The sequence below is a fragment of the Haliaeetus leucocephalus genome, unplaced genomic scaffold (genome assembly GCF_000737465.1).
Source record: "Haliaeetus leucocephalus isolate CR32 unplaced genomic scaffold, Haliaeetus_leucocephalus-4.0 Scaffold555, whole genome shotgun sequence".
Taxonomy (NCBI): domain Eukaryota; kingdom Metazoa; phylum Chordata; class Aves; order Accipitriformes; family Accipitridae; genus Haliaeetus; species Haliaeetus leucocephalus.
This window is the reverse complement of record NW_010972991.1, coordinates 17,374,733-17,401,864: the sequence shown is the minus strand read 5'-3', so window position 1 is coordinate 17,401,864 and position 27,132 is coordinate 17,374,733. Positions and strand designations below refer to the sequence as shown.

The 27,132-nt window shown below is 41.7% G+C and overlaps 1 protein-coding gene across 1 annotated transcript in view; it reads left to right on the top strand.

Moving 5' to 3' along the window:
* Positions 1–27,132, top strand: part of GRHL2 (grainyhead-like 2 (Drosophila)) — a 64,904-nt gene that overhangs the window by 28,797 nt on the left and 8,975 nt on the right. The window contains exons 8-13 of the mRNA XM_010577136.1: positions 3,197–3,291; positions 12,325–12,483; positions 18,065–18,152; positions 18,240–18,379; positions 20,572–20,603; positions 22,093–22,187. Coding sequence (XP_010575438.1) covers positions 3,197–3,291; positions 12,325–12,483; positions 18,065–18,152; positions 18,240–18,379; positions 20,572–20,603; positions 22,093–22,187 — 609 coding nt within the window. The remainder of the gene's footprint in view (positions 1–3,196; positions 3,292–12,324; positions 12,484–18,064; positions 18,153–18,239; positions 18,380–20,571; positions 20,604–22,092; positions 22,188–27,132) is intronic.

Below are 27,132 nucleotides of genomic sequence, written 5' to 3'. Positions count from 1 at the left end.
TCTTCAGGGCATGGTCTGCCAATCTGCTGGTAGCCCCACTTTTATTTTGGATTTCACTCCCAACTATCAACAGTATTTAGAGGGTTAATGATGTATTAGGCTCCTTTAAAACTATCTGTGAATAGCCATAAATCTGTGTAACCTGTTCCATAGATGTTTATGATGATTAATATTATTTTACGTTAATGTTTGTAGCATATGTTTAACATCTGTGAAACCTTTTGAATTGTTTATGAATGCACTTTTAATCTAGAGCATGACTTGGTCCACAGCAGGCAGAAAATCAAATGAATTTGGGATGTTCCAATTCTGGGGTCCAGTTATTCAGCCCTCACATAGGGGTGACTACTCTGCTTGTGCTGCTTTCCATGGTGGCATGGGTCTGTCTGCCTGCCTTCTGGCCTGCAGTTATATTCTGGAGGTCAGAGGAAATAGAGTGACTTGTTGCTGCACTCCAGACATGCAGGGGTCACTGCTTTAATTTGTTTTGTGTACTGGCTGGTGAACCTCCTGGGAGGAAGGATGGTTGAATGCATTAGATGCAGTACTGGGTCTGAAGATGTATTGATACTAGTAGGACAAGCATGTACTTACATGTAAGCAAGTCCTCAGTGCTTCAGGAATAAACTCGAGGACTTGACACTTATTAAGCAAGAAGGAAAGGTGTTTTCCAGAATTTAGGCTATGTGCTGTTATAGATTTTTCTGAAGAAGGAGAGAGTCACTTTCACTGTTTTTAGCAGGAGTGACGAAAAAAAAAGCTGACTTTTCCACAATGCTGTGCAGTGACATTGGATCACTAGCTTTTTCTTTTAAAATATTGTCAAATAAAGAATACAATACTAGATTGCAGCAGATATTGATTATTTAGAATCAGTACCATAATTTGACAAATACTGGAACAGGTTCAAACATGGACATAAAGAGTGGGTGTGGAAGCTTTAGATTGGGCTTATTTGTGCTCCAGAGTCTTGCCCATATTTTTTTGCAGGATAGTTTGTATTATTTATGTGCACAATACAAAAACTACTACAACAATATGTAATGCATGCAGATGACTAGTGTTTAGTGTTGAAATTTGCCATTGTTTAATATGCAGTTTACCCAATAAAAGAGGAAATAATTCCTATAGAGCCATTTTCTTGCATATCAAAAAAACCCTAATTTTCTATTTCTGGTAACTCACAGCAGCAGAAGAGGAAAAATAGTAGTCAGACTAACAACTTTCAAATATCCTTGGATGTAAATACTTTCTTAATCAACTGAGGATCCCTCTTTAATTATCTGTACATTGAGGGGAATAGGATGTACTTCTGCTTTTAAACAGCATGTCACATAGACATTCCATGAGATTTGTGTATGGCAATTAAGGAAGCGGAGGCATGTGTTGGGGGAAGGGAAGGTGGGATACAAGGTTCTGACAGCCTTTTGGGAGAAAACATGTGTCTTTACAAGACATCTTGTTCATATCTTTCCAAAGTGCACCTACACAGCACGCCCATATGCAGCAGTCAGTTGCACTTTCTGGTGAATCATAAATTTAAGGGGTGGGTGGATGTGTGCACATGCATATTAAACTACTTATGTGTCTTCTAATTCTTCTCATTTGCATTCCTACACTGAATTTAGATAGTGAAGCCAATGACTACAGTTAGAAAGGAGATCTGAGTTCATGATGGGAATGAAAAGCCTGCCAGCCCTCTCAAACACCATATTCACTTGCTGCATCACCAAATATCTCGTGCTGTTCCTATGGTCAGAACAATCAATTTTTACTGTATCCAAAGTCATTCATGTATCCCAGGCACACAGTTTCACTTTCCCAGTGAAATGCCAATATCCCTGCATTTCAGATGAGAGAAAAGTATACTGATTGCACATCTCAAATGTTAAATAAATCTTACAGCAGTGGTTTTGTTATAAGTTATTTTAAAACAATTATTACCTATAAATTATTTCTTTGGGACCAATAGTTTATTTTCAGAAGGGCAAAGGAAATGAATATTGAAACCATTTGAGGGTCTTATTTATAGAATACAAACCCATCCTTTTTCTGTAAGTGATTACAAAGCTAAGAATCAGCATGCTTCTGAAGCACAGATTTGGGCATATTTAGATCAAGATTGCTGCGTGACGTAATCTCAGCCCTCTGGCACTGAGTCCAATTACAGCCATTACAGCCCTGGAGGGATTCTAAGGAAATGTATATGTCCCAGAGAGAGTTGATGCATTTGCGTGAAGAATTTGGAAGTTCCTTTAATCAAGCAGATATTACCTTGTTACAAGCCTGGTCTTTCTCTTAATCTGTCATCAAAAAGAACAAACTGTGTTAATCTCGCTGGCAAAGGGAGAGAAAAACTGGGCTTGTTCCTCTCTTCAATTATAAAGAAGAGCTGAAAGTTGTCTGTCTGAGGTGGTTTGCCCTTACTGTTTTTTTTTGGGGGGGGATGGTGGGGACTGGGGGCTGGGTCATCTTTGAAATTTAGACTTCCTCCCTCTTGCTTTGCATTCCTTCTGAAATGCTAGTTTATTGATAGTATTAACAGCCCTTTGGAAAGAAGTGAGAAGAGGGTGCAGATTTTGTAGTTGGACAATTTAAAAATACTTTATGTTTGTTTGTTTGTTTGCTATTTTAGTATCATACACACTTCGAAGAAAGGATCTTCGTGTTTTTGGTTCTTTGTTCTGTGGGGGTTTTTTGCTGGTTTTTTTTTTTAATAGAGATCTAGCATCCAGTGCAGTAATTCCTGGGAAAGTTGAAACAGCTGGGCAAGGAATGTACACTACTGATTATTTCCTCCAATGATAGCTCTTAGGTTTTTAGAAAGCTTCTTTAGGATTTACCATAATGTCATTTATTTATGTTTCAATAGCTTTTAGTTAATTTTCCAGTTTTGGCCATTCTTTGGCCAAGCTAATGAATACACCCGCTCATTCCCACTACGGTTGCACTGATTCCTTTTTGAGAGCAAGCATTAATTTGCAAGAACATTCGCTAGTGATGTACTATGCATAAGACTCAAGTTGCAGTATATTACCTCTTTGCAATTAAGCTTATTAATAATTCAACATAAACAATACATGAGGTAGTTTTGGTGCATTAGAGAACCCAGCTGAAAAAGCAAAGATGTATTACGAATTGTAAAGGAGAAAATTCAAACCTTTTTCATGAGTCTTTTGTTTGTTATTTCTTACAGCTGATTACAAGGAGAGTTTTAATACCATTGGGAATATTGAAGAAATCGCATTCAATGCTGTGTCCTTTACTTGGGATGTCAATGAGGAGGCAAAGGTGAGGAAAAGCTGTGCAGATGGTATCCCTTTATAAGTACCATCCATTCTTAGTCACTGTTCCACTTCTCTCCTTTTTAACAAATAATAAGAAGGCTAGGTGGAGGTGAGAGAGCTCAGTCTCTGCAAAGCCAGGCAAACCGTGGTCTTTCACTGACCCCAGGGATTCTGGCCATCTGTAAAAGGCAAGATGGTATGTAACAGCTGTTGGGATGATATTGCATTCACACCTGTATCACTGACAAATAGAGATGTACTTCCGAGGAAAGCCTGCAGGGCTCTCACAGTGTAATTTCTTAGTTGTGGCCTCTCAGTGATGCTCCGTTTAAAATATGCCCAGCCTGAGAAACAGTAAAAGTTTTTTTTCCTACTTGCAAAGTCAGTGTAGGACACAAGATGAGTGTTTTCTTTCTTTAAATTATCAGCTTCCTTTCTACACTATTAACATCTCCAATAATCAATATTCTGTAAAGTAGACTATGCCTTCCCTTGTGTTGGTGCCATTATTTTTTATAGTGTTACACAGACTGTCCTTGCAATTGGGAATGAACGTATTTTTGAGGACTGTTTTTGAGGTGTGATGCATTCATTCTTTCTTTCCTTTCTTGTGTTTTTTGGTGGTGTGGTTTTTTGTTTTGGGTTTGTTTTTTTTTTTTCAGCAGTCAAGTACTCTCAAACATGGGGTTTTGCATTTGGGGATGTGACTGCTACAGTGGACTTATAAACCAGGACAGCAGTGCAGCTTAACAAGTTTCTTATCTATAAGTTTATCCAAAGGGTGGCAGAGTGTTTCAGCTGTGCAGACTTGTGTAGGGGAAATTAAAAGCTGCCGGTAATTGTAAGAAGAAGTTGGCCCCTGGAAAGCAAACAACAAGGGAAATAGGCTGTGTAAAATGAGCAGGGGGTATTGCAGGACTCTTGGGGATGTAGAAATAATAAACAGCAAACGCTGTCGAGCTTAGCAAATCCTGATACTGTTTTCATGTTGAATACAAAACGCTCAATGTACAAGTAATGCTAAGGATCTTGCAAATACAGAGACATCTTCATGCACAATTCCCCACTGCCTTTCTAACCGCATTAGAGAGATTGTATCGAGTGAGTGAGTCCTGTGAGAGATTGCATCGAGCATGGAGTGGTAGCGTTAACACTCACTGTCCTTACTTCCTGACTGAAGGTGCTGAGGTTTGTCGTAACAGGGATTTTCATCTCTGCACATTTTAAAAGAAGAGAGCGGTAAAGAAAAGACAATAGTTCTGAAAACCACCTAGCTCTTTCAAAAGCTGGCCTTGGTAAACAGAGTTGTACTTGGCCCAGTTGCTAATGGTGCTATATTTACTCATGTAATGATTACATTCTTACTGCCCCAGATATTCCCCTATTATATCATTCCATTCCATAATACAGCAGTGTGTTGTCCTCTGCAGTCACAACAGATGACCACACAACAGCTGTGTGCATGTGATCATTATGCAAGCAAATACAGATTTGGGATCTCCAGCATGATGGACTTTCCTAAGGACCTTTACAGAAGCACTACCAGGGCTGTAAGCATGACAGTCTTGTCCCACCGGCAGCTACCAGCCCCTTTGCCAGGGCTGGCAGTTCTTTAACACATTTGCATTTGCAGCTGCAAGCCAGACTTAGCAAGACACCATGTTGATCTAGCAGCAAGAGGGTCACATTCACTCATGTCAGGTGTTATCTTCAGCCATTTTGTTCTAATCTCGCACCATTCACATTGCTCTTGCCTTGGGTACCAGAACATTAACAACACAGGTCTCACAATGATCACTGGAAATACAACATAGTAAGATTTTAGAATAATGACTCTCTTATTGTTGCTGGATTAAAAAAGTGTCAGGAGTGAAATTTAAGCAAGCCGCTTGTATTTCTGCAGGAAGTAGTCATTAAAATGCAAATTGGCTTATTTATTTTGGGGAGTAGTTATCAAATATTTGATCGTTTAGGAGCTTGAACTGCAAATGTATTGATAAAAGTAAGAGGATTCATAACATGCTTTGGTACTGGGTTATCAAGCATAAATCGGGTTGTACCTGAAAGCTTATCACTGTGCTCTAAAGTGTTTTCCCTCCCCGCACACGTGTACGTGTACCCACATGCTTGCTCTTGTTGGAGAGTCTAATACAATAACCAGCTGCGCTGGGTCTGGGGATTCCCATAGGATGTCCCTGCAGTGTTTGAAAGCTGTGGGCTCTGAGGCACGTCACTGAAGGCTGTGTTTTTTCTCCAGCAATTACCTCATCCAAGAGAGATGAAGAATTTCAAGGCCTAATTACAGACTGTCTTTTCTTAAGCTTTTTGAACGATGATCTTTCAACTGGCTCCATTGTTTCTGCTCAGTGTTGTTTTCCCTTTTCACCACAATTTCAAGATTAAAACTTAACCTCACAGGCACAAAGACCTTTCTCTTCCGAGTCAGACAAAAGCGGCACAGAGCAGTTCTTTCCAGGGCCTCTGAGATATGATGTGATGAAGCGCTCTACTGGCCCGGGGAGAAATAAAGAAAACAGACCAGGTGTTGGAAGTGCATGGTGGAGCGATCTTGAAAAATCAAACAGAAGCAGCAGAAATCACCTAACCGAAAATCACCTAATCAAATATCCCTGTCTCTCCTGGGAGACTAAATCCCACATCTAGGAAGACTTATCTGGAGCATCAGATTTCTCACTTTCCTGCTCCACCTGGAGGGCAGCTGATTTAAAGCCAGATTTCCCCTCCCACACGCAAGCAGAGCAGTACCCTCCTCCTGGAAGCCCTTCAGGGTGAGGGTATAACAGCGTGGGTGTGACAGCCAGAATCTGCCTGCTAACAGTGAGCCTGCTAAGGGTTTGTCAGGCAGCATCTCGGTTGGATCTTATGTGGAAGAAACAGGCGTTCAGAGAGTACAGGCAGAGGCCTCTCTTTATCGCCTCAGTAACGCGAAGGAACTGGGGTGCAGGCCCTAGCTCCCCATGCTCAGTTCCTCGTCTTCTGACTGCTGCTTGGCAGAACAAGCCAGTGGAAGAGGGAATCTTGTACAGCTCGTGTTGAGCTGTGGAATGATCTCGCCGTTGCTGTCCGTGGTCTAAGGGAACAGCACCAAAGTCAGAAACACCACGCCGCTAGCGTTTCTGCTGCTGTATCTGGTCGACAACAGCAGTCCCCTTGCCTTCTGGCAGAGCAGAGTTGGGCCTGGCACATCCTTACTTTTTTCCAGAACGACATCCTTTTCTGCTGGGGTCGTTGTCTAGAGGTCACCATGGGGCTTGTGGTTCAGAGCAGGATACAGGAAAATGAGAGGAAGGGTCTACAGCCACGTCAAACTCTTCCTTATGCTTCCTTGAGACAAAAATACTGTGCAGTATTTAAGCAGAGGTGGGAAGTGAGGGACACCTTTTGTACAGTCCATCTTAATTTCACTCCCATAGTTACTTCTATGTATAAATATGCAACATTTATGGGCAAGGTGATTTGTTGGCTCCCTTTGGTTGAACCTGAATGCTATGTTTGGTATTTTTAAAGGAGCCCTTTAAAAAAAGGTGAGAAAACAAACAACAATTAACAAGAACTGGCTGACTTTTTAACAATCTTTTAAAAGTCTTTTTATGATATGCTAGGAGGTGGGTAGTTGCCTTGCTGTTGCCCCACAGAAGATTTTGCTGCAGCCTCTGGCTGGTTGACAAGAGTTCTAATGAAGGCTTCTGAACAGAGAGCTCAGTTTCATTTTTGATAGACGTACATCTGCCTGCTTACAGTCTTATTGCTGAGAGAAGTTAGTTTGCAAGAAAGACAATTAAGAACCAGAACTCTTCTGGTTAAAGGAGAATATCTTTGTCATAAATCATGCCAACTCTTTGAGATATGCCTTCTGTCGGATTAATACTTTGCTAATTTAAAACGGTTAGGATGATGTTACTTCTGAAATAATATGTTAGTTGTATATTTTTATGGAAAGTACTTTTTAACCTTAAATTCAAAGGTGTGACTTCAGTGAACAGTTGCTAAAGAAAAATGCCACCTTAAAGCAGACAAAAACTACTTTTCAGTGGTATCAAGAAATTAGTGATTTCTGCTAAGCACTGCAACTTGGGCATGTGGTAAACAGGCTTGTTGGCGGATATGTTATTCAGGCAGGTGCTGGCACATGCTTTTTGGTGTGTACAGTAGTTGTGTGCTGTGCAGTTGTTGTGTATACTTGCGTGCAATCATTGTCCTGCTATATTTAACTGAAATGTAGATCTTTAATCCAAAGCATGCTGAAGCTTCTGGGAACCTTTCCAGTTATTTAATGAGTTTTGGCATAGCCCATACAGTAATAAGCTTTTTTCAATGAGTGAGTGATTTGCAGGATTAGGTTCTTAGATATTGTGGGCTGAAGTGAGCTATGATTCCAGTGGGTACAATGATAAAATCAAGCTTATAGAGCAGCACAGTCTCTAGCAGTGATTTGTATTGTGACAATCCATATTTCTTCAACATTGCTAGTGATACTTCGGACAGGCTTTGACTAGTATAAGAATTATTTTTTTCTTAATTATTAATTTCCTTCCTAAGTTACATCAAATTTCATTTAATTAGGGAGGAAATTAATATTTTCTCTACTCTCAAAATTTAAAGGTTGGAGGAAAAGATACTTCATTTGGGGGAGTTAGTACCAGAAACGATGTAGGATTAAACTTGACAGCTGCTTTAAACCATGTTTGTGTGTGCAGGCATGCATATATGTATTTATGCCAGGCATGCACATGCACATGTATATATTAAAGAAGAGTTAACCTGTGGTTGCAATTAATGTTGAAATTTCAGTCTATACAAATGGCTTGGTAAGTATGTATCTGGGATTCAAGGCAAATGGCATTTTTATGTAGTTGCTGGGGTGTGGTATGGTTTGAGGAAGCTTCAAAAGAGTAGTGTAAACATTTGGTGGAGACATTTGTATTGAAATAAAACAAAGGTCTTACCTTTGTAAGGGATTTATAAGGTAAATGGCTGGCAGGAGAAACTATAAAACTATACTTTTTGTGTATACGAGGAATGATGGGATTGATGTTAGTCATTTGAGAGACAAGCCATTTAACTCTTTGTTGCTACAGTCTGGACGGACGAACCCTTTTAAAACAGGATTTTGTAAAGACCTGTCACCCAGGCATAGATTCTATGTATTGTCAGTAGAGAAATTGCTTTAAGTTTCTGATTTTGTGCTGTAACACACTCTTCCCTCCCTTCTGCCCTTGGCTCTTTCTGAGATGATGGGATCCAGAAATGTAAATAGTAATAAAAGGCTTCTATTAGAAGTTTCGTAACTGTAGACCTTTAAAGTGTATAAGCTGAGAGACCGCAGCAGGAGTCATGTTGGCTGGATTAAATGATAAAAGGGGAAATGCATTTCTGAGCCTTGCTTTCTCCTAAGGCAGGTTACTGTGTTTGTGTCTTGTACATCACTAATTATGCTGCAGTATTTAACAAACAGTCAGTAATTCACATAATAACAGCTACACTGTAGAGCAGCGCCTTCCCCGAAAGAGAGAGTGATTTTTCTAGACATGCGCTATAACAAACAGAAGATTGTCGTTATCTTAGGCCACTTTTGAAAGTTTCTCAGGCACCAAATGTTTCTCCAAATTAGTTTTGCATTGCCAATGGCATGCCTGAGCTGGAGACTAGATGGGTGGAACTCTGTCATTAATTGTTCTAATCTAAGATATGCTGACATTAAAAAAAAGACATCACTATAACGACAACCCAAATGTGTTCCTGATAGCAAAACATTGCTAAAATCCAGTTTGCACACACACACAAAAAAAAGTTTGTAAATGAATTCAGGTACAGCCATAGTCACATCCATTAAAATAGTTCTAAGTCAAGTGTAGACAGGGGCCTGGGGACAAAAAAGCAGTGATGTCTACTCCTGCTGCTGTCATTTCTATTTAACTCTACATTTTCTAACCGTGTAACTCTACTATGCAAGAGACCAGAGCAAGGAGGATCTTAAACCTGGGTGTCTTCCAAGAGAGGTAGAGCAGGAGTTCATCTTTTCGTGGCTGCCTGTGGGGTTGTTTTGCTCGTTGTCTCATTGAGAGTGGGAGTACCTGCATTACGGACAGGAGCTGCAAAGGAGGGAAAGATGAAGGTTGTAAAGGGCAAAGCAGGCTGTGCTTGGATAGGTGGGTGAAATCATTGCTGCTCAGAGCAGGCTGCATTCCTCGGCCACTGCTTCGGGGAGGTGAAGATTTCTGCTCAGAGCAGGGGCAGAGAGATGGGGACTGTGCAAAGGGTTCCCCAGGTCCTGTTCACCACAGCAGCCTCCTGCACCACAGTGTTAAAACTGGTGCAAATCTTCAGTCATGCAAAGAACCCCCTCCCCAAATCAACTCAAGTACAGAACTTACGCCCTCTTCTCCTTCCTTTTGCACACCCCCCGTGTTTTACAAATCCAAAGTCAGTGTTGTGCTTTACAGGAAAGCTAATAGAAGATTGTGTGGAGACAGAAAGTTTTCCCAAAAATGAATGATCTGTGTTAATTTGAATCCATCTGTCTATCTGTGAGGTGCAAATGGTATTGACAGAAAGTATAGTATACTTCATGCACATGAACATACAGTCACTGCTCCTCAGAGACCTCCTGATGTACTACAGTGTCAGGACAAGGATATTGAATCTTACAACATCAATCTGTTATTCATGCTGAATAATCTGTTATTGCTGTATGGGGACTCTTGAATAAAGTCTGTCTTCCCCAGCCTCTCCTACTCTGCTTTGTGTTTCTGGAGGCAGTGGAAGAGATGACACACAGTGTGCGTAGCTGATTAAGGTGGAAGAAGATCTTTTTTTACTTCTCAGCAGAGTGTGCAGCAGAGGTGGTAGATGCACAAACTGCTGGGTAGACGCAAAGCCTGCACATACCCTCTCACATTTTAACGTACAATTTGGAAAACTCCTGTGCAGAAGTATGGGCTAAAATATAGCAAGACCAGATTCTGGTTTATGCCAGGCCTGATTCCACTGCTCTGTATTCACACACACTTTAAAGCATTGCCCTGACACTGGAAAGGAGTCTCAAGGCAAATGAAAATTCAGGCTGTCATATTTCAAAGGCATATGCACCCAAATCCACACTTACCTTTGGAGCTGGAGAGACCAAGTTGTAATTTGAAACAGAAATAACACTATCAGCTTCAAAATCAGAGTTTCACCTAGGGCCCTTCCCCGCCTCCCTCCTCTGCCCGCAGTTAAAGTTCAACTATTTCATTTGTAAATGCAGCTCTCTGATACAATCAGAAGCAGAAATGCGGAGGGGCCTTTAGCTCAGTCAGGCAAACAAGCTGCTCTAGGTCCATCGTAAAAAAACCCGACTGTAATGTTAACTTCTGCCATTAGGGTAAAGTATCCCTCCAGCAGCCCTACCGGAGCCTGTCTTTATTCTCAGCTGCCTTTCTCTTAGGGATGTTGCATTCTGGTCACTCAAACTGTTTTTTTCCCCTGCTTGTGTATGGAGGAGGGGTTCCTTCATGCTCTCCCTTCCTGAACCCTTCCAGACCCCAGGGAGTGCGGACCCAGGGGTGAGGTGTGCATCAGGTCTGTTTGAGATCTCTTCCTTCCCGAGTGTGCTCTTTCTGCTGGAGCAGGTTTCACATCCTCCTGGTTCAGGAAATACGTACTGACGGTTTTCTCTGTCCTTTTCCTTGGTTCACAGTTTTGGGGTTTGTTTGTTTGTTTGTTTTTTTGTTGTTGCTCTTTAAACTGGGGAAAAGTGAAAAGTAGAATCAGGTTAATACATAATTGGCCCAAATTACTATGTAATGCACATATTCCTCGCTGGGAAGAAAATTGGATTTTTAATCCAGTTTCATCTCTCAAGTTTCACGCACTCTATCCTGACTGAAAGATATCAGTGATGTTTCAGTTCACAATGCTTGCTTTGCATTAGAATAGTCCTCGGGAGACTTGGTGGTGGGCAGCCCTTATCCCAGGTCCTGTACAAACACATGGCAGATGAGGCACACCTTGTCCCATGGCACCGATGGGGATTAGAGGGCAGGAGATGACTAGTGGCTATCAACAGGCGTAAGTGGGTGGTAGAAGGAAAGCACTGAGATGGATTTCTGAAGCAAAGGCAGGCAGGGGGCTTGTCAGGAACTGAAGGCAAAGTCCAGTTGTGTGGATGCTACATGGCAAAGGGGACTTTGACAAGAGTTATGGAGTAGTTTTGTAAATGTTTGAGAAACTCCTTCCCAGTTTGAAAGACAGGGTGAGATGCAGTTTTGAAATTGAAGAAAGACAGTGAAGGACCCTCAAAGGGAAGATCAGGAGTATGTGTTGATGAGATGGAGGAAGGGCTACTGCTGATGAGAATGTGAAGAGAATTTGTAAAATGAAAAAAAGGGTAGGATTTATCTTTGGCCACACTGAATTTAAATTGTGAGCTGTCAGAAGAACAAGCCAGACCAAAAGACAGCTGGAAAGGACGATGCAAGATCATCTTGCTATGTCTATATTAACAAATAGTACAAACATACAGAGCAGGTTTGTAGAGTGAAACAAGTCAGGGCTAAAGACCTGACATCCACGTGAGGCACATTTTAGGCGGTTTTATCTCAGATGATCTTTAGTCGTTTCACATGGACTGAGCAACCATTAGCAGCTGGAGCATGGGAGGTGTGCTCCTAGGATGCATCTTCTGGTCCAAAAAGAATCCAGCTCGTGCACTCTGAGCTCTCTGATATGAACCAAAGCACAGTAAGTTGGGACAATCAGATGATTCACCTCAAATGTGAGCTCTGATCCAAGCTGAAGCAGCGATACACAGTTTAAAGGTTTGTCCTTCTTCCCAGCATGAGAGCATCTTTGCTGGACTTAGGACGGAGTGGAGAATAAATGTGTGAATTGCCAGAGCGTGGATCAGATCGTCGTTAATTTTTTTTTTGGGGGGGGGGGGGGAATCTGCTTTTATTTTCCCATTTGTTGTCATGTGTTTCTGGAATTTTAGTAGTTATTTGCACCACATTTTAAAAGTAATCTTTCTGGCACACAGATTTTCATAACAGTGAATTGCTTGAGCACAGACTTCTCCTCGCAAAAAGGAGTAAAAGGGCTTCCTTTGATGATTCAGATTGATACATACAGCTACAACAACCGCAGCAATAAACCCATCCACCGAGCCTACTGCCAGATCAAGGTGTTTTGTGACAAGGTAAGTGGAAAGCACAGTTACCACGGATAGAGGAGGAAACTTGTTAGACAGTTTATTATTGCTGTATTTTAGACATAATTAAATGTTTTTTCTTTCCCTAAAGAATTGTGTTTCATGGTAGAATTTGGACCAGCTATGTCATAAATCTTAACAGATTATCATGTAATTATTTTACTGCTTTGCAGCCTTTTTGGCCCTGATTCCTCAGCTTGTGAGCAATAGTTGGACTGTTTAAGGACAGCATGTTATAGGTCACGATACACGAATATCAAAAAAAAGTCACAGGAAGTACAAACGTAAAGAACTCTACTTGGAAGGTCAGTGCTGACCATAGGCTCATGCAAGTGCCAGTCTGATGATGTTATCCCTTCTGTCTCTAATAGCCAGGATAGGTAAAGTGTAAACTTTGTGGAGAGGTCTCTGACAGGAAATGCACCTTTCAGTAAAGGCCTGCTAAGCGTTCTTTCATGATACTGGAAAACACAGAGTCCCAATGATGCAGCTGATGTTTTTTCCCTTCTCATTTGATTACAAGCTGTTATTTTGGAAGCTTCAGTGAGAACTTCTATGTTGCTAGGATTTTCTTATTAGAAGTTAAGTAAACTACAAAAATATATTAGCCATTAGTTCAGTAACTACTTTTTTTTGTGCTCACTCCCTCTTTTGCAAAATTTTGTTATTTTACAATGCATTTCCCTACTCCTTTGTGGGAACTGGTAAGATTTTTCAGCACCAAAACATAGATCATGCCTTAGTGAGTCTGATAGTGTCATGGTCAGCTGTATATATCACCAAGTAGAAACAGTTGCTCAGAAATGTTACATCAGTGATGATTTTTAGATGTGAGCATGACCATGTTTCAGTTGTGTTTAACACCTGCCAGCCGATGACTTTATTCCTGTTGGGAAAGATATTCCAGGGGGGAGCTGGATTCTAGTCAAGGTTCAGGGATTCAGGAGCCAACATCTATTTTAAGTGACTCAGAAATTTATCCAAATTAGTCTTGCCATCTTACAGGTGGGAATAGAAAAGCAAAAGGCCATGCCCCAGGCAATACGTAGCATTAACTTTTTAATGGAAAGGGTAAGAGTTCAACTGTTCCAGGTCTCTGTGCTGCTGCTCCTTCCCCTTTTTCAGTTCTTTCCCTTGTTGCTGTCTTGACAACGGGATCTTGAGGGCTAATCAGTCAGTTGTGTTAGTGGAGCTAAAACTCTGAAAGTAATTAATGTAAATGTATGCACTGAGGTCTTCTTGCAAGTCAAAATGTTATGCTTTTAATTTTAACTTTGAATGTCAAATATTTAGAGATTTGAAGCTACAGCTGGATGTTAAAAGCTCCGTAAATATCAAAGTAACAAGTCGTTTTCATCTACCTGTTTTTGAAAAGCAATTAGAAAACTCTGAATTATTTTTAAAAAGGAAGGAAACTCAGAGCACAAACTCATCAAGAGTGACCTGTAGACACAACTGATGGAGATTTTGAATAATACATGTTCATTGCATCTATTGGATTAATTGGCACTTCAGATACGCAGACTAGAAAGTAGGAAATGAATGCTGAGTCTTTCAATCAAGACCATCTCAAAGTAGAAGAAAAGATCACAGGGGTAGTTAAAGCATTATTCACATCAAAACTATATTGAAAGTGGGAACTGGAGGGCTCAAGGGTATTAATAATGGGGTTTATATCTGTATAATATAAATGTATACCCACATACATGCACACAGAGCTTTTTAACTTAATGCAGGGATGTAAATGAGTTGAATGAATGAAAATGAATGAAAATTATCGAGGTCAATTCACATGACAGTTTGTGCTAATTGGCACTTGGAAAGAGACTGAGGCCTGCTTCTCCCCTCACTTAATGCTGCTATATCTTTACCGACATCCATTTGTCACGGTGCTTTTGTAAGTAAATAAATGGTTGGAGAATTTCCACCTGCTGGTGGCACTGCGAGAATTCGTTGTGCTCAGAGGAAAGTAGCTGGTGGGGCTGGGTACCCTCATGTTCCTAAGATGCCAAAATAAAACCCTGGCGCTGGTTGAGGCAGTGCTAAATGGAGGGTCCTAGCTCAGTCTCTCTTGGGACTCTGAGACTCGCCCTCTAGTGACAAAGACAGGGTTTGCTGCCTGTTTTGGGAAAGGCCGTGAAGCTGAGACAATTAACTGCCCACTTCTTTGTCAGGGTCAATTAAAGAAGTATTATGGGGCCATTTAAAAAAACACAGCAAACAAAGAATAATTTTTATACATTTTAAAAGTGAATTGCACCATTATGCCCCAATCTGACAACCCCAAAGAGAAGCTGATGAGAAAAGTGCTTGATTTATTAACAATCATCTGGATCAGAGGAACTGCACAGTAAATTCCTCCCGCCTAAGTACTGAAATGTATCTTAGTTTGAAATGTGGAAGAAAAAATGTTTCTGTGTCTGTCAGCGGTCCTATAAATGCTTTTTCTGCAGTGATGGTGCGTCTTTAGGACCAGTAGATGTGTTTGTATATTAACTTAGATAATAAATCAGAAGTAGAGGTGCCCAGTCTTTAACAAAAACATTTGCTGATAAATTAATGCACTCCAGCTGAATATAGCATAGCTGTTGTGGAAAGAGTATCCCTGAAGAAATAAAACTGCATTTAGCTAAGTGGTACATATTATATATATTTTAGTATTTACTCAGGCAGTTGCTTAAATTTAGTTTTCATTTACATATAAACTAGAGAGCAACACCAACTCGGATCCAATGTGTGCTTTTTGACATAAATGTATGGAGATAAAGGCTGCAAAGGTTGTAATCATGTGCTTGCTCCCTATTCATTCTCCAATCTTTTGTCCGTGTTTATCTTCTAGTAGGCAATCTTCAAAGCAACCGTTACAGTGCACATCTTGTTTTCTCAGTGCTAATTCTCTCTGCCCTTGCAGTCTTTTTATCATGTGCAGATCACTGATGCTGCATTATGATAAGAGAATATGATTTTTATTCCTTAAGTAGGTTGTCAGGGAAACTTGCTACCAGGCCTATTTATATTTATATATTGCAAGATGCTTTAGCCACTGTGGATGAAGGAACTGGGGATTCAGAGATATTTTGATTTTCTGTATGTGATTAGCTTTGCTGAAAAGAAGCAGAAGCATTTGACTTGGCAAATACCATAACATTGTTCCAAAATCAAGTAAATTAATCCCATTTTCTTTACTCTGAAAAACTACATGTTGTTTGGAATATATGCAGTTCCTGCCTTCTTGTCCTCAGTATGGATCATCATAGAGAAAATGGATTATCATAGAGTATTGAGCAACTGTAATTGCCTATTAATCTTCAGCTTTAGAGAGAAGGCTGAAGTCTATGGGCCTGTCCTACCTGATGTGGAACAGTTTGGTCTTGAACCAGAAACAGGTGTACACATGAGCTTCATAATGGTGATGGGAGTGGTCCTTATGATGGTAAGGGCTTTGCTAGGCTGGAGCTAGAACGTAAGACCTAAGCTTAAATGAGTTGAAGTCTTGGTGAAAAAAAAAAAATGAATCAGCTGTGTGTTCATAGGCTGTGTTTTGCTAATGGTTAATAGCCAAAGTACTTGTTGCATTTATGAAAAGTCCAGACATCAATGAAAAAATTAAAAACTCATTTATTTATTTGACTGGTCAGAGCCCAATTTATAGTCCCCTATGAGAGGGTTATTTTTTCTTCTGTCCTGAAGAGATATGCAAACTCCTATTTATTAGATATGTGTCAGATGGCTCAGCTGTGAAAACTGTCCAATAGAAATGCTCTGGTATGCACAAATCTTATTGTGGTCCATTGCCTCAGCACCTACAGCAATGACGTACATCAGGTAGGCTTGGCTGGCCCCTGCACTGTGCCACGTGGGATGCTCCTAGCTCAGAAGGGCTGGTAGATGTGTGGGTATTGCAGTTGCCGCAGCTGTGAAATAGCTGTGGCACAAATAACCACTGGCAGATGGGAATGGCTGCCCTGCTCAGAGATTGCCCGCACCCCAGAGGACTTGGGGGGTGTCTTGCCGTGAATGAGTGAAGACAAAGCTGTGGAGCTTTACCAAGTTCGTAGTTACAGAGAATATAAAATTAAAATCAGCAAAACATACGTTCTTTATTGTGTATAAAAGGCTGAGCCTTCCTCAGTTTCTGCTTTCCTGAGAGGAAACTTGCACTTGCTGCCGTGTATGAAATTACTTTCATGGTTCGTCCTGCTACCTGTGAGCAGGAGAGCGGCAGCACTGAGCGGTAGGTAGGGCTGTGGCCGGCTGGCAGAGCCGCTTTGTGCGGTGCAGGGCTCTCGGGGGTGTGCCTGTTGCCAGAGAGTGGCTGTGAGGCATATTTTTGCTCCTTTCTGCTAAAGAACAGGTGGCCTTTAAGGATACAAATGTACCTCTAGAAACAATTTTGATAAGGGCACGACTGAATCCCTTGGCTTCTGTGGTTGAGGCCAGTGACAACTTGATTGGGACCTGGGCCTGGAGGCAATGTTTTTTAAAGAGCTGTTTCTTCCTCCACCTCCTTCAACCTCTGGAAATCTATTAATAGATGACAGCCAGGAGTACATCTTTCCTTGCATTCTTTACAAGCACGGTTCATTGGCTCATGTGTGAATTTTGCCATCTTGAGTGGGTATTTTTGCCTTTCCTTACCTCCCTTCTCCTACCCCCTTTCTTTTAAATAAACTTCTAATTTTAATTTGGATAAAATCTTCAATTTTGCATGCGAACTGTCTGGGAGCATATGGATCTTTAATACCCTTCACAACATGACTATTCATATTTATAAAGTAAATTAGGAGAACTTCAAAGGAGGTGTTGCTGCTTTTTCTGTCAATAACAAGTTTTATTTTCTAAACTTGTTGAGAGTGTATTTACATAATAGAAGCCTGCAACTTCCCAGGAGTTCCTGGGGCCTAATAGGGCAGTGCTACATTGCTTTCCAGTTTCTGGAGGGCTTCTCCCTGTTTGAAATGCCTTTATTTTTCTGCAAGAGCCCTTGCACTGTTGGCAAGCTGTCAGTGTAGCCTTCTTGCACTGGCAAATCTCAAAGCCCTTTACAAAGCTGGCCACAGTGGAGCAATGCCACCACCCCCAGACAAGGTGGGTGGAGGAGAGTTTAGGGAAAAGCTTAGCACAGACATGATCTAAGATGATAGCAATCCTGCAGGTGTTTTACGTCAGTACATACGCAAAGTATTTGGCCTGAGCGCTCTGTCCGTTGCAGAGGCGCTGGGCTCAGGATGCCCTTTGTGCAAGTTGTGGTGGCAACAGCCCTGCTACAGACTGCATGCAGCCTGAGCCATCCATCCCGTGTCCTCCAAGCTAGCATGTGGATATGTTCCTCTTGCTGTCTCCAGCCCTGGGGGCTGCTGGATGTGCCAGCCTGAGTTTCGGTCACAGGTGATCAGTCTGAAGCTGGCATGTTCCCAACAATCTGGACAGATTTGTCTGCAATGGGATAACCAGTCTCTGTTTCAACATTTCTGATGTGTCTGTCGCTGTAGTTCCAGGCATTGCAGGGTACAATGCTCACGGTGGTTCCTTATTGGATAATATCTGTGGGTTGTCTTTTTTGCATCAGGGAGCAGAAAGGAAAATCCGAGATGAAGAGAGGAAGCAGAACAGGAAGAAAGGCAAAGGCCAGGCATCCCAAGCCTCGTGTAACAACTGTGAGTAAGATGGGCCTTTCTGGGTTGGGGCTAAGTCACGCTTAACATGCCTCCTCTCATAACCATGTTTCTTTGTGATCCTCCTAGCAGCTGAAGGGAAGTTGAGTGCACTCCCTCCGCAAAAAAAGAGCGATATCACCTTCTTCAAAACAATGGCTGACCTGGATTCCCAGCCAGTTCTCTTTATACCAGATGTTCACTTTGGAAACCTACAAAGAACTGGACAGGTAGGAAAGGGTAATGAGACAAGATGGTGCCCACCTGCTGTCTGGCTGCCTGTGCTCTGAGGCAGGTTTTAGGAAAATAAATCACTGTTCCTGGGGGCCGCTTGTTTCAGGTCTCGTTTTGGTAAATGCAGCTCTTGGGGAGTGACTTAAAAAAGACCTTACAAGAGACAAGTGCCTTTCTGAGTTCTGGGTGTGAAAAAGGAGTTTATACTTGATTAATAACTGACTAGTTTGTGTTTGTTATGGGTTTGCCATTCCTTTGCTAGGAAGAAAATCTGGAACAAATAGTCAAGAATTCTAAAATAGAAGGTTGCTTTGTGACTGCAAGAAAGTTTAGTTTTGAATGTGCTATTTGGCTTGATGAAATGAAGTGCCACCTTGTGGTAACAGAGATCCCCCTCCCTGTGACAACTGAAAACAAAGACCAAGCTCTTACATGTATAAGGAGGTCAAGACTAGGCTCACCACTGCCCGTTTTCTGTCGGCATCACCTAGAGATCTGGGAATTCCTTGGAAGAAAATATTTTCACTCTACAAAGTGAAAATCTCTCATGCTAATGTTAATATTCAATATTGGCAGTCATTATCACCAGTAAATGTGAGGAAGTCTTTGCTGACTTGACTCTTTTAAGACTTACTTTATTGCTTGCTGGGAAATTGCAAATCTGAACTGGAGGGTCAGCTCTGACATTTTTTTCAGTATGAACCTGTTACTTGTTAACATCTCAGGGAGTAGAATGAGACCTTTATGCATGTGTTTATATAAGGACAAATAATAGATGAGGAAATTTTATATGCATCTTGCTGCCAAATATTAAAATAATGGATTAAATGATACCGAGTGTTGGAATTGTCATTTATTTTAAAGCAGTGAGAATTTTGGTGGAGCAAAGCACAAAGAGCGCAGACATTGCAATCACAGCTGTCGCTGACTTACCCTCCAAAATTGGAAAGACGCCCACTCACATATCAGTGCTGGGTACCTTCTGTCCTCATGGCTTTCAAACCAGAATGTGGATTTGTCTCAAAACAGGAGAAGATGGAAGCATTCCTTAGTATATGTAATCCTGTAAATAATTTTCTAAACTAACTGGAAGATCGCCCAGTTTGCTAGCTCTTAGGCAACGTTCAGCCCTGTCTTTTACTGCTGTATAGGTTGCAGTATCAGCATTCTTGCTGTCCTGAGCTTTTCAATTGTTTTGTATATTACTTAATATAAGAATGATTTATTATGACAATAATTTATTATTTATGACTGTTTTATTAGGAGAGTGTAGCCACTTCCAGGTCCTGGTCATAGAATGAGTTACAGACCTCAGCTTTGCACACATACACTTCTGAGCTATTTTCATTGTAGAGGTTCAGAAGTGAAGGCTCCCAGTGAGAGCCAAGTGTGCTCTGAGTCTTGCCAGCACAAGTGCTGGAAACCTGCCTGAGATGCTTTGCTCTGCCCCAGCAGAACGCAGGGCTCTGGTGCGCTGCCTTCGCCCCACTCTTGCACAGTAACACAGCAACTGAATACTGGTACGCTTGTTGGTGTGGACCCGTGGTGCAGGCATGTTGTGAGGAATTTGGCCGACTGTTCTGTAAAACCTTTGACAACAGAGGGTGATTTTATACCTCCCCTGCTACTGTTAGCTGCATTTGCTGCTGTTGTAAATTTGGTCCCAGTGACTCTGAGCTATACTGATTCACAAAATAATGGTCTGGACTTGAGCTTCTGCCCACAGCCTGTGCAAAAAAGTTCAGCTGTACTATTAGTAATTGTATTTACTTCAGGCCTGTAGTTTAATGTTGGTCTTTATAGTTTAATCAGATTTTCAGACAGTATTAAATACATACAAAAGCTTGTGAGTGTTGTGGCTTAAATCGTATTAGGGGTAATTTAAGTGAGTAGTGATCTGATTTAGAGGATTGTAAAATAATTGGGAAAATGATATAAACCAGGGGAGAGGGCAATGTCTGTCAAAATGCTTTGATATATTTCCACTAGCTGACATTCAACAGCAGTTTTTCTAAGCCACGCTTTTTCCAGATCACAATTGGAACCAGAGATGTTTGTGTTGTATAGAAGGAAAAGGATTTTTAACAGATGAGAAACTGCAAACCACTTGTCTTTTTTCCCTTTTGAAGTTATTCTGTTAAGCAGGTGTCTGAGTTTTGGGAATAATTGTTTTTTTCCACCCTTCTAGGTTTACTATAATACAGATGATGAGAGAGAAGGGTAAGACATTTATTGTTTCACAAGCTTTGCATTTAGCAGTTCAAACTCATAGAAAGCAGGCACAAAACATGAAATCAGATAAAACTGATCCCCTTTCTCCCTCTTCCCTCATGTTCTCCCATTGCTAACAGTAGGTGAATCATATGTAGAACTGGTAGAGGGAGGTTTATTTTATGGTAACTTTCTTTTCCTTCATGTGAACTGGCTGCTTTTTATATCTATTCTTTATTACATTTCCAAGTAAAATAGTTTAAAGAGCCATGAGGTTCCGTACAGGGACAGGACAATATATTTGATGATAAAGTGCTTTTTACATATATGTAAGGGTTCTCAAATAATTTAAAAAAACAGGAATTTTTTAATGAAGCACTGAACTTCACTGCAGTCCTGAAAGCTGTTTAGCAGTACACGTGTGTGCATGTGACAAATACTGGAACTGCAGAGAGAGTGTCCAAGTGCTAGAAGGGAAAGGCAGAAAGAGAAGGGGAGATCCTGGGAAGGGGGAAGGTGGAAAATGGGAGCACCCCCTATCTGGCTTTGGAAGGACTGGAAGAATTGCAGAAAGTCCCTAAAATATTTAGAGATGTCATGAAATAAGAGCTTTAATATGTGTGGCTGAAGTTTAGCCAGTATTAACTGTGATGTGTGCAAGCCCCATACTTTTGTAAGTTGCTTGAATCTCAAGTGAGCACTCTCAAATCTGAGAGTTTGGAGTAAGGCAACTGCACTCATGTAAGCCTGCAAAAAGTGGCCTGTGGTAGGGAGTGGCTGGGCACTGGCAGCTAACATTGACTTGAAAACATGAGGCTCTTTTTGTTTCTTTTATGAAGCTAATGTTCTTCATAAGGCTCACGGTGGAATTCAAGAAACAAAGGGGTTTATTGCACCAAGCACATTGGCTTCAGTTCTCTCCTCCAAGACTAAAAGGAGACACCAAGTCCTGCCAGAGCTACGCTGAGGGGAGGGGGCAGCCGTAGTGCCTGCAGCCCTCAGCTTCCCCAGTGGAGTGTGCTGCAGCTTTGGCTGGATCTGGCCCAGCATATCACTCCTTTTGAACTTGCTGGCGTGTATGGTCTCAGATTTTAGAGATACTGGTGGTGTTTCCTGAGGCTGTCTCCTTGACCCCAAAGACGAGGAATCAATGTGTAAATGTGGGTTCAGCTCCTTACTTAGCTGTTTCTTCTTCCCCACCCCACTTCCCTCATTATTTAAACAGTTAAGGGCCTTTGGGGTTTTCAAAATGGTACGTAACATTGGAGCATGGTTTCCTGTCACCTGTCTCAGCCAGTCAGTCTGGGCAGTTTGAAAGGCCTGGAGAGTTCAGATAAGCATCAAAAGCTAAATCCTTGCAGTTTCTGGTCTGGTGCTACTTGAGTAGCTAGTGGGGTTTTTGCCAGAGTACAAAGTGAGTCATGACTGCTGCTGTTGTCTCCTCTCCTGCTGGGAGTACAGTTTTACTGTGACATGGTCCCTGTTGTGTGTTTTCTAGTAGCAGTGTCCTGGTCAAAAGGATGTTCCGGCCTGTGGAGGAGGAGTTTGGTCCATCCCCTTTGAAACAAATGAAAGAAGAAGGCCTGAAAAGAGGTAACAGCCAATTCTTAGCAGTTAAAAATAATGCTGCGGGACTCATGCCCTCAAGTTGGGAAGGGCAGGTGTGGCTTGGACCAAGTTTTTTGTTTGATGCTGGTGCAAATGTGGGGTAGATGAGAGAAGAGATCATTACACCTGCCAGTATACAAGTAGGCATTTTAACAAATAGTAGTAGTGACTTAAAAGCAGAAAAGAAAAAAAAAAAAAAGGACTGTGCTATCTCAAGAAGGGATCAGGACACAAGTGTATATAAAATATAAAAAAGCTAGAAAGTTTCTTGGTCTTTGGCCAAGCTACATAGTTCATAAATGTTCCAGTAGCAAATCTGTGATTGCCTATTTTTAACTTTTGCTCATCTTTTCTGTTCTGGCTGGGATCACAAGCAAATATGCAAGATGCACTGGGTCAGATACACAGACCTTACACAGGCAAGCTCCTGCTGACTGCAGACTTAGGTTAGCCTGAATAAAATCTCAGAAATTTCCTACCCAGTTAGAAATATAAGGCATGGAGAGACATCTTCCAGCAGACCCGAGTTGTTTAAAAGTTTGTTTCCTCTAACTGTTTTTACTGCTTTGAGTGAATATTACTACAGTCGTGTTTCATATGCTATACCAGTCCAAATCCTGTTTTCCAGTCTGCTACAGTGAAGCTTGAGTGACATTGAAGCAATGGTTTAGGTAGAGCTGTTAAGCTTTGCACTGAAGGTAAGGATGAGCAGATGGTGTTTTTGTCCACAAAATCTGCTTTGTGTACAGTCAATTCCAGTGCAGTTCTATAGGTGATAGCTTTCTATGCTGCCACAGTTAGACACCCTGGAGAATATTTGCCATTCCTTCAGACTCAAGAGTTCTGTCATCGTAAGTTTATTGGAGGCTCCAGGGGTTTGACCAACCTATATAACTCAAACTCGCAAATGTTTTGAGGCTCACCCATCAGTTTGTGAGACAGCAAAGCGATAAGGTACAGAAGTGAGCTCGATTTTTCTTAGTGGCACCATTTGTAAAACTCATTTGAGCTTTATAGGAACAACCTCCCATGAGCCTGCATTTGCAGAGTTTCTCTGTTGGTTAGGGTGGTATGCTTGAACCAGGTGAAGCATATAAGATTACAGGATGGAGACTGACATCTTGCTGGAATAAATGTGAACATATTCTTCTTTTAATTAAATCTTCTATTAATTATGTGATGTCAGCACTGACCACAGACTTGCATCTGGTTGACTCAAGGCCTTGACCAAATTCACGTTATCAGGGCTCCATCAAGCAGAAGGAGACAGCCACAAGGGCTACATAAAGAACTGCAATTTCCTGCAATTTCACCTGGGTTTCCCAGCTGGAAGCCTGCAGAGTTGCCTGCAAGGTGATATTGGTTTGCTTTGATTATTCCTGTCCTTTGCTGTGGTAAGTTGTTTTAATATTGTCCAGGACTTGCAGCCATTTCAAGGGGAAGATTTGAAAGAAAAAAAAAAAAAGTTTTTCAACTGGTGGCAAAACTATGTTAAATAATTAAATCCAGGAGAGGCATGGAACCAGAGAAGCTGGAGGATGCTCTCTTCACATCCCCTTCCTGTTCAGTGTTTCTTGCAGCTTGGACTATGCTGGCTGGAGGCCAAGCCTCTTCCAGCGTGGCCTTTGCTCTGGTGAACTTCCTGCCATCAGGAACCCTGCATCTGGGATTGTGCTGATGGAGCGCAGCTCAGCTGAATCTGCCCAATTGACAATACTGTCTTTGCCACAGGAGTCACGGAGTATTAAAACGTTCTGCTGTTTTTCCCAGGCTTAGCCATACTAGAAGCTTTTTTTCTCCCAGATTTATTTGGTACAGCAGAATCAATAACTCCTAGAGTGCAGGTATAGATGGGGCACTGGTGTAATGTTTGAGAGAGAGCAGGTCTGATGTGTGAAAATATGCATTGAAAGCAATGTAATCCCAAGGTGGCTCATTATCAGAGCAGTGCAGATAAGTAGCACTGAGTGAGGGGTCCAAGCTCAGCTGAAGAACTGAAGTGATAGTGTGTGGCCTCACCTCTGCCTGATGGACCTAACTGTATTAGTGTCCAGTGGAAGCAAAAGTATTAAGGGGCAGCTTTCCAGAGAACAGGTCTGAAGGGGTTTCAAACCGTTGGTAAAACAAGGTTCATATTCTCACACAGGTAGCTGCATCTTTGTGAATTATTCTTTCATCTCCTTGACCTCTAAGGAAGGTACAAGTGCCCAACACAGAAGTGTAAAGTATGTTAATCTGTACCAAGTGTGCAGCGCAGCTAGTTACTTGGCTAGACTTGCGGCCTTTTCCTGTTTTGAGTTCTCAGTAAGAGTTTTCAAATCACTTTCCCTTTCAGATTTCATAGGGAGTTTCCCATTAATTATAAATCCAGCACCTGTTGTTACAGATCAGGGAGATTTCCAGTCTTGTAGTTCTCAGCTTGAAGAAAATCAAATTTTTGTCTAGCTTTTGTCTCTCAGGAAAGTAGTGTTAAACTACTCTGAAACATTTTGGATTCATAACAGTCAGGGTTTTGTGAACCAGCCCTGTGGAGGACAGCATTCGCTCTGTCACCTAGGGAATTTGTGCCTGGGCAATTAGTGAAAACTCCAAATGTGGCAAAGCCAGGTCACAGCTACCAGCCCTACTTTCTTTTCCTTGACTAAAATGTGCCACATCTCTATCCAGAAACCACTTTACAAAGACTGTAGTCATTGCTCATCGGGTGTCGGTTGGAGCATCAGTAATGCCTGGGCTCAGACCTTCATAGTGGCCTGAGTCTTACTGTCTCATCACGTCCTTAGTTTGATTTTTGCCACATGTCCGTTGCTTGTCTTCTGCCTTGGCAGATTTGCCAATGGAGAGCCCAGCTGTTACCACTTTTAAGAGAGGTATCTAACATTGTTCTTCTGCATTCATGCTTAAATCCTCAGTTCAGTGGCCTGGCTTTCAAAAATCTCCAAGGTGCAACAACCTCCCTTGCCTTCAGCAAAGTCTGGTTGCCACTCCACAATTTTGTGAATCAGGGCTATTTCTTAACTAAAGATAAATTTATCACCCCCATCTTTTGCAATTCTTTTTAACATCTAAAGACCATTAGGGACTACTGTGGCTTTCAGTGCTGGTAAGGAGGTTAAGAACTGAGGCCGGGTAGTGTAGAGGTCAGACAAATTTGAATTTATCTTTTAACTTTCAGTCAAAAATAGCTCATTGCCTGGTACAAGATTTTCCGCCCCCCCAAATATTGCAGTCTTTACTATTAAAGTGAGCCCATCCAGATGCTATGAACGTTGTGACAGTAGGATCAGAGGGCATAAGTACGAGTTGTGTCACGTCGTCACAGTCATGGCTTGGCATTCAGTGGCAAAGCTGCTGAGCCCAATGGAGCCTTTGCAGCCCCTTTCCCTCCCTGGCTGTGCCTCCTGCTGCAGGCCAGCCAGCCTTCTCTCTGCGGTTATGCCAGCAGGAAGGCTTGTGGGGCTGCATTGTATGCTGAAGCAGGGACCTGATTTGTCTGAAGAACAACGCAGAAAAAAGGGTTGTTTTTTCACTCACATCTGCTGTTTGAGAGAGTTCATCGTCCAGGAAAATTCACTGAGACAGGCCAGAGTAAGAGAGCATAAGGGCAGGGATGAGACAGGGGCTTCTTAAGGCATCACTGTCACCAGAAGTCATTTATGGAAAAGTGCTCTAGTGAATCAAAGCCAGGATTTTCACACCTGTCAGGGGAAAGAAAAAACCAACAACCCTCCATATGTTTACTAATCCTGGCTCTCTGTGTGTATAATAGCGATTCAAATTCCCAGTTATCCTTGTAATGGATCCTTCATTCAGCACAACGTTGCCTGACATGTCAAGCACAACAGAGAGATTTAAAGCCTAGCACTTGGATTGTATAATGTCCCCAACTTTAACTTTTGGATGGAGTGGTTTTTCCTCCTTTCAGATACGTTTGTAATTATTAAGGCTGGCAGAGGTCCAGATGTTTGAAAAGCCAGGAGCTACAGGACAGCCCTCTAGTCACAAGAAAAGAATTACTGAATTAATAAAAGCATTAGTACAGGTAAAATTAGCACTTTGAGTGAGTGCTTGCTCATACAAGTAAACATATCAAACCCAGTAAAACTTAACTACTGATGTGGTTTGTTTGGTTTTTTTTCTCTTATATTCTGATGGTTATTTAGGTTGTGACCCAAAGTTATCTCAGCTTCTAAGTCCTTTAAAAGGACACTCTCAGGCAGGTCCCAAAGAATTACCAAAACGTAGGTGAAAAGGATGTGGCTCTGCGTGCTTGTGGTCGCAGTTTTGTGGCTCATACTTCTAAATTAAAGATGCAAAAACCCACCATTGTCCTGCACATCTGGTTTGTAGACTGTCCTGGTTTCGGCTGGGATAGAGTTAATTGTCTTCCTAGTAGCTGGTACAGTGCTATGTTTTGAGTTCAGTATGAGAAGAATGTTGATAACACTGATGTTTTCAGTTGTTGCTAAGTAGTGTTTAGACTAAAGTCAAGGATTTTTCAGCTTCTGATGCCCAGCCAGTGAGAAGCTGGAGGGGCACAAGAAGTTGGGAGAGGACACAGCCAGGGCAGCTGACCCAAACTGGCCAAAGAGGTATTCCGTACCAAGTGATGTCACATCTAGTATAGAAACAGGGGGGAGTGGGGGCAGGGGGAATTGCTGGTCGGGGACTAACTGGGTGTCAGTCAGCAGGTGGTGAGCAATTGCACTGTGCATCATTTGTACATTCCAATTCTTTTATTATTACTGTTGTCATTTTATTAGTGTTATCATTATCATTATTAGTTTCTTCTTTTCTGTTCTATTAAACTGTTCTTATCTCAACCCACGAGTTTTACTTCTTTTCCCAATTTTCTCCCCCATCCCACTGGGGGGGGGGGGGGGGGGGGGGGGGCGCGGGCTGGGGCGTTTGGTTGGGGGGGGGGGTAAAC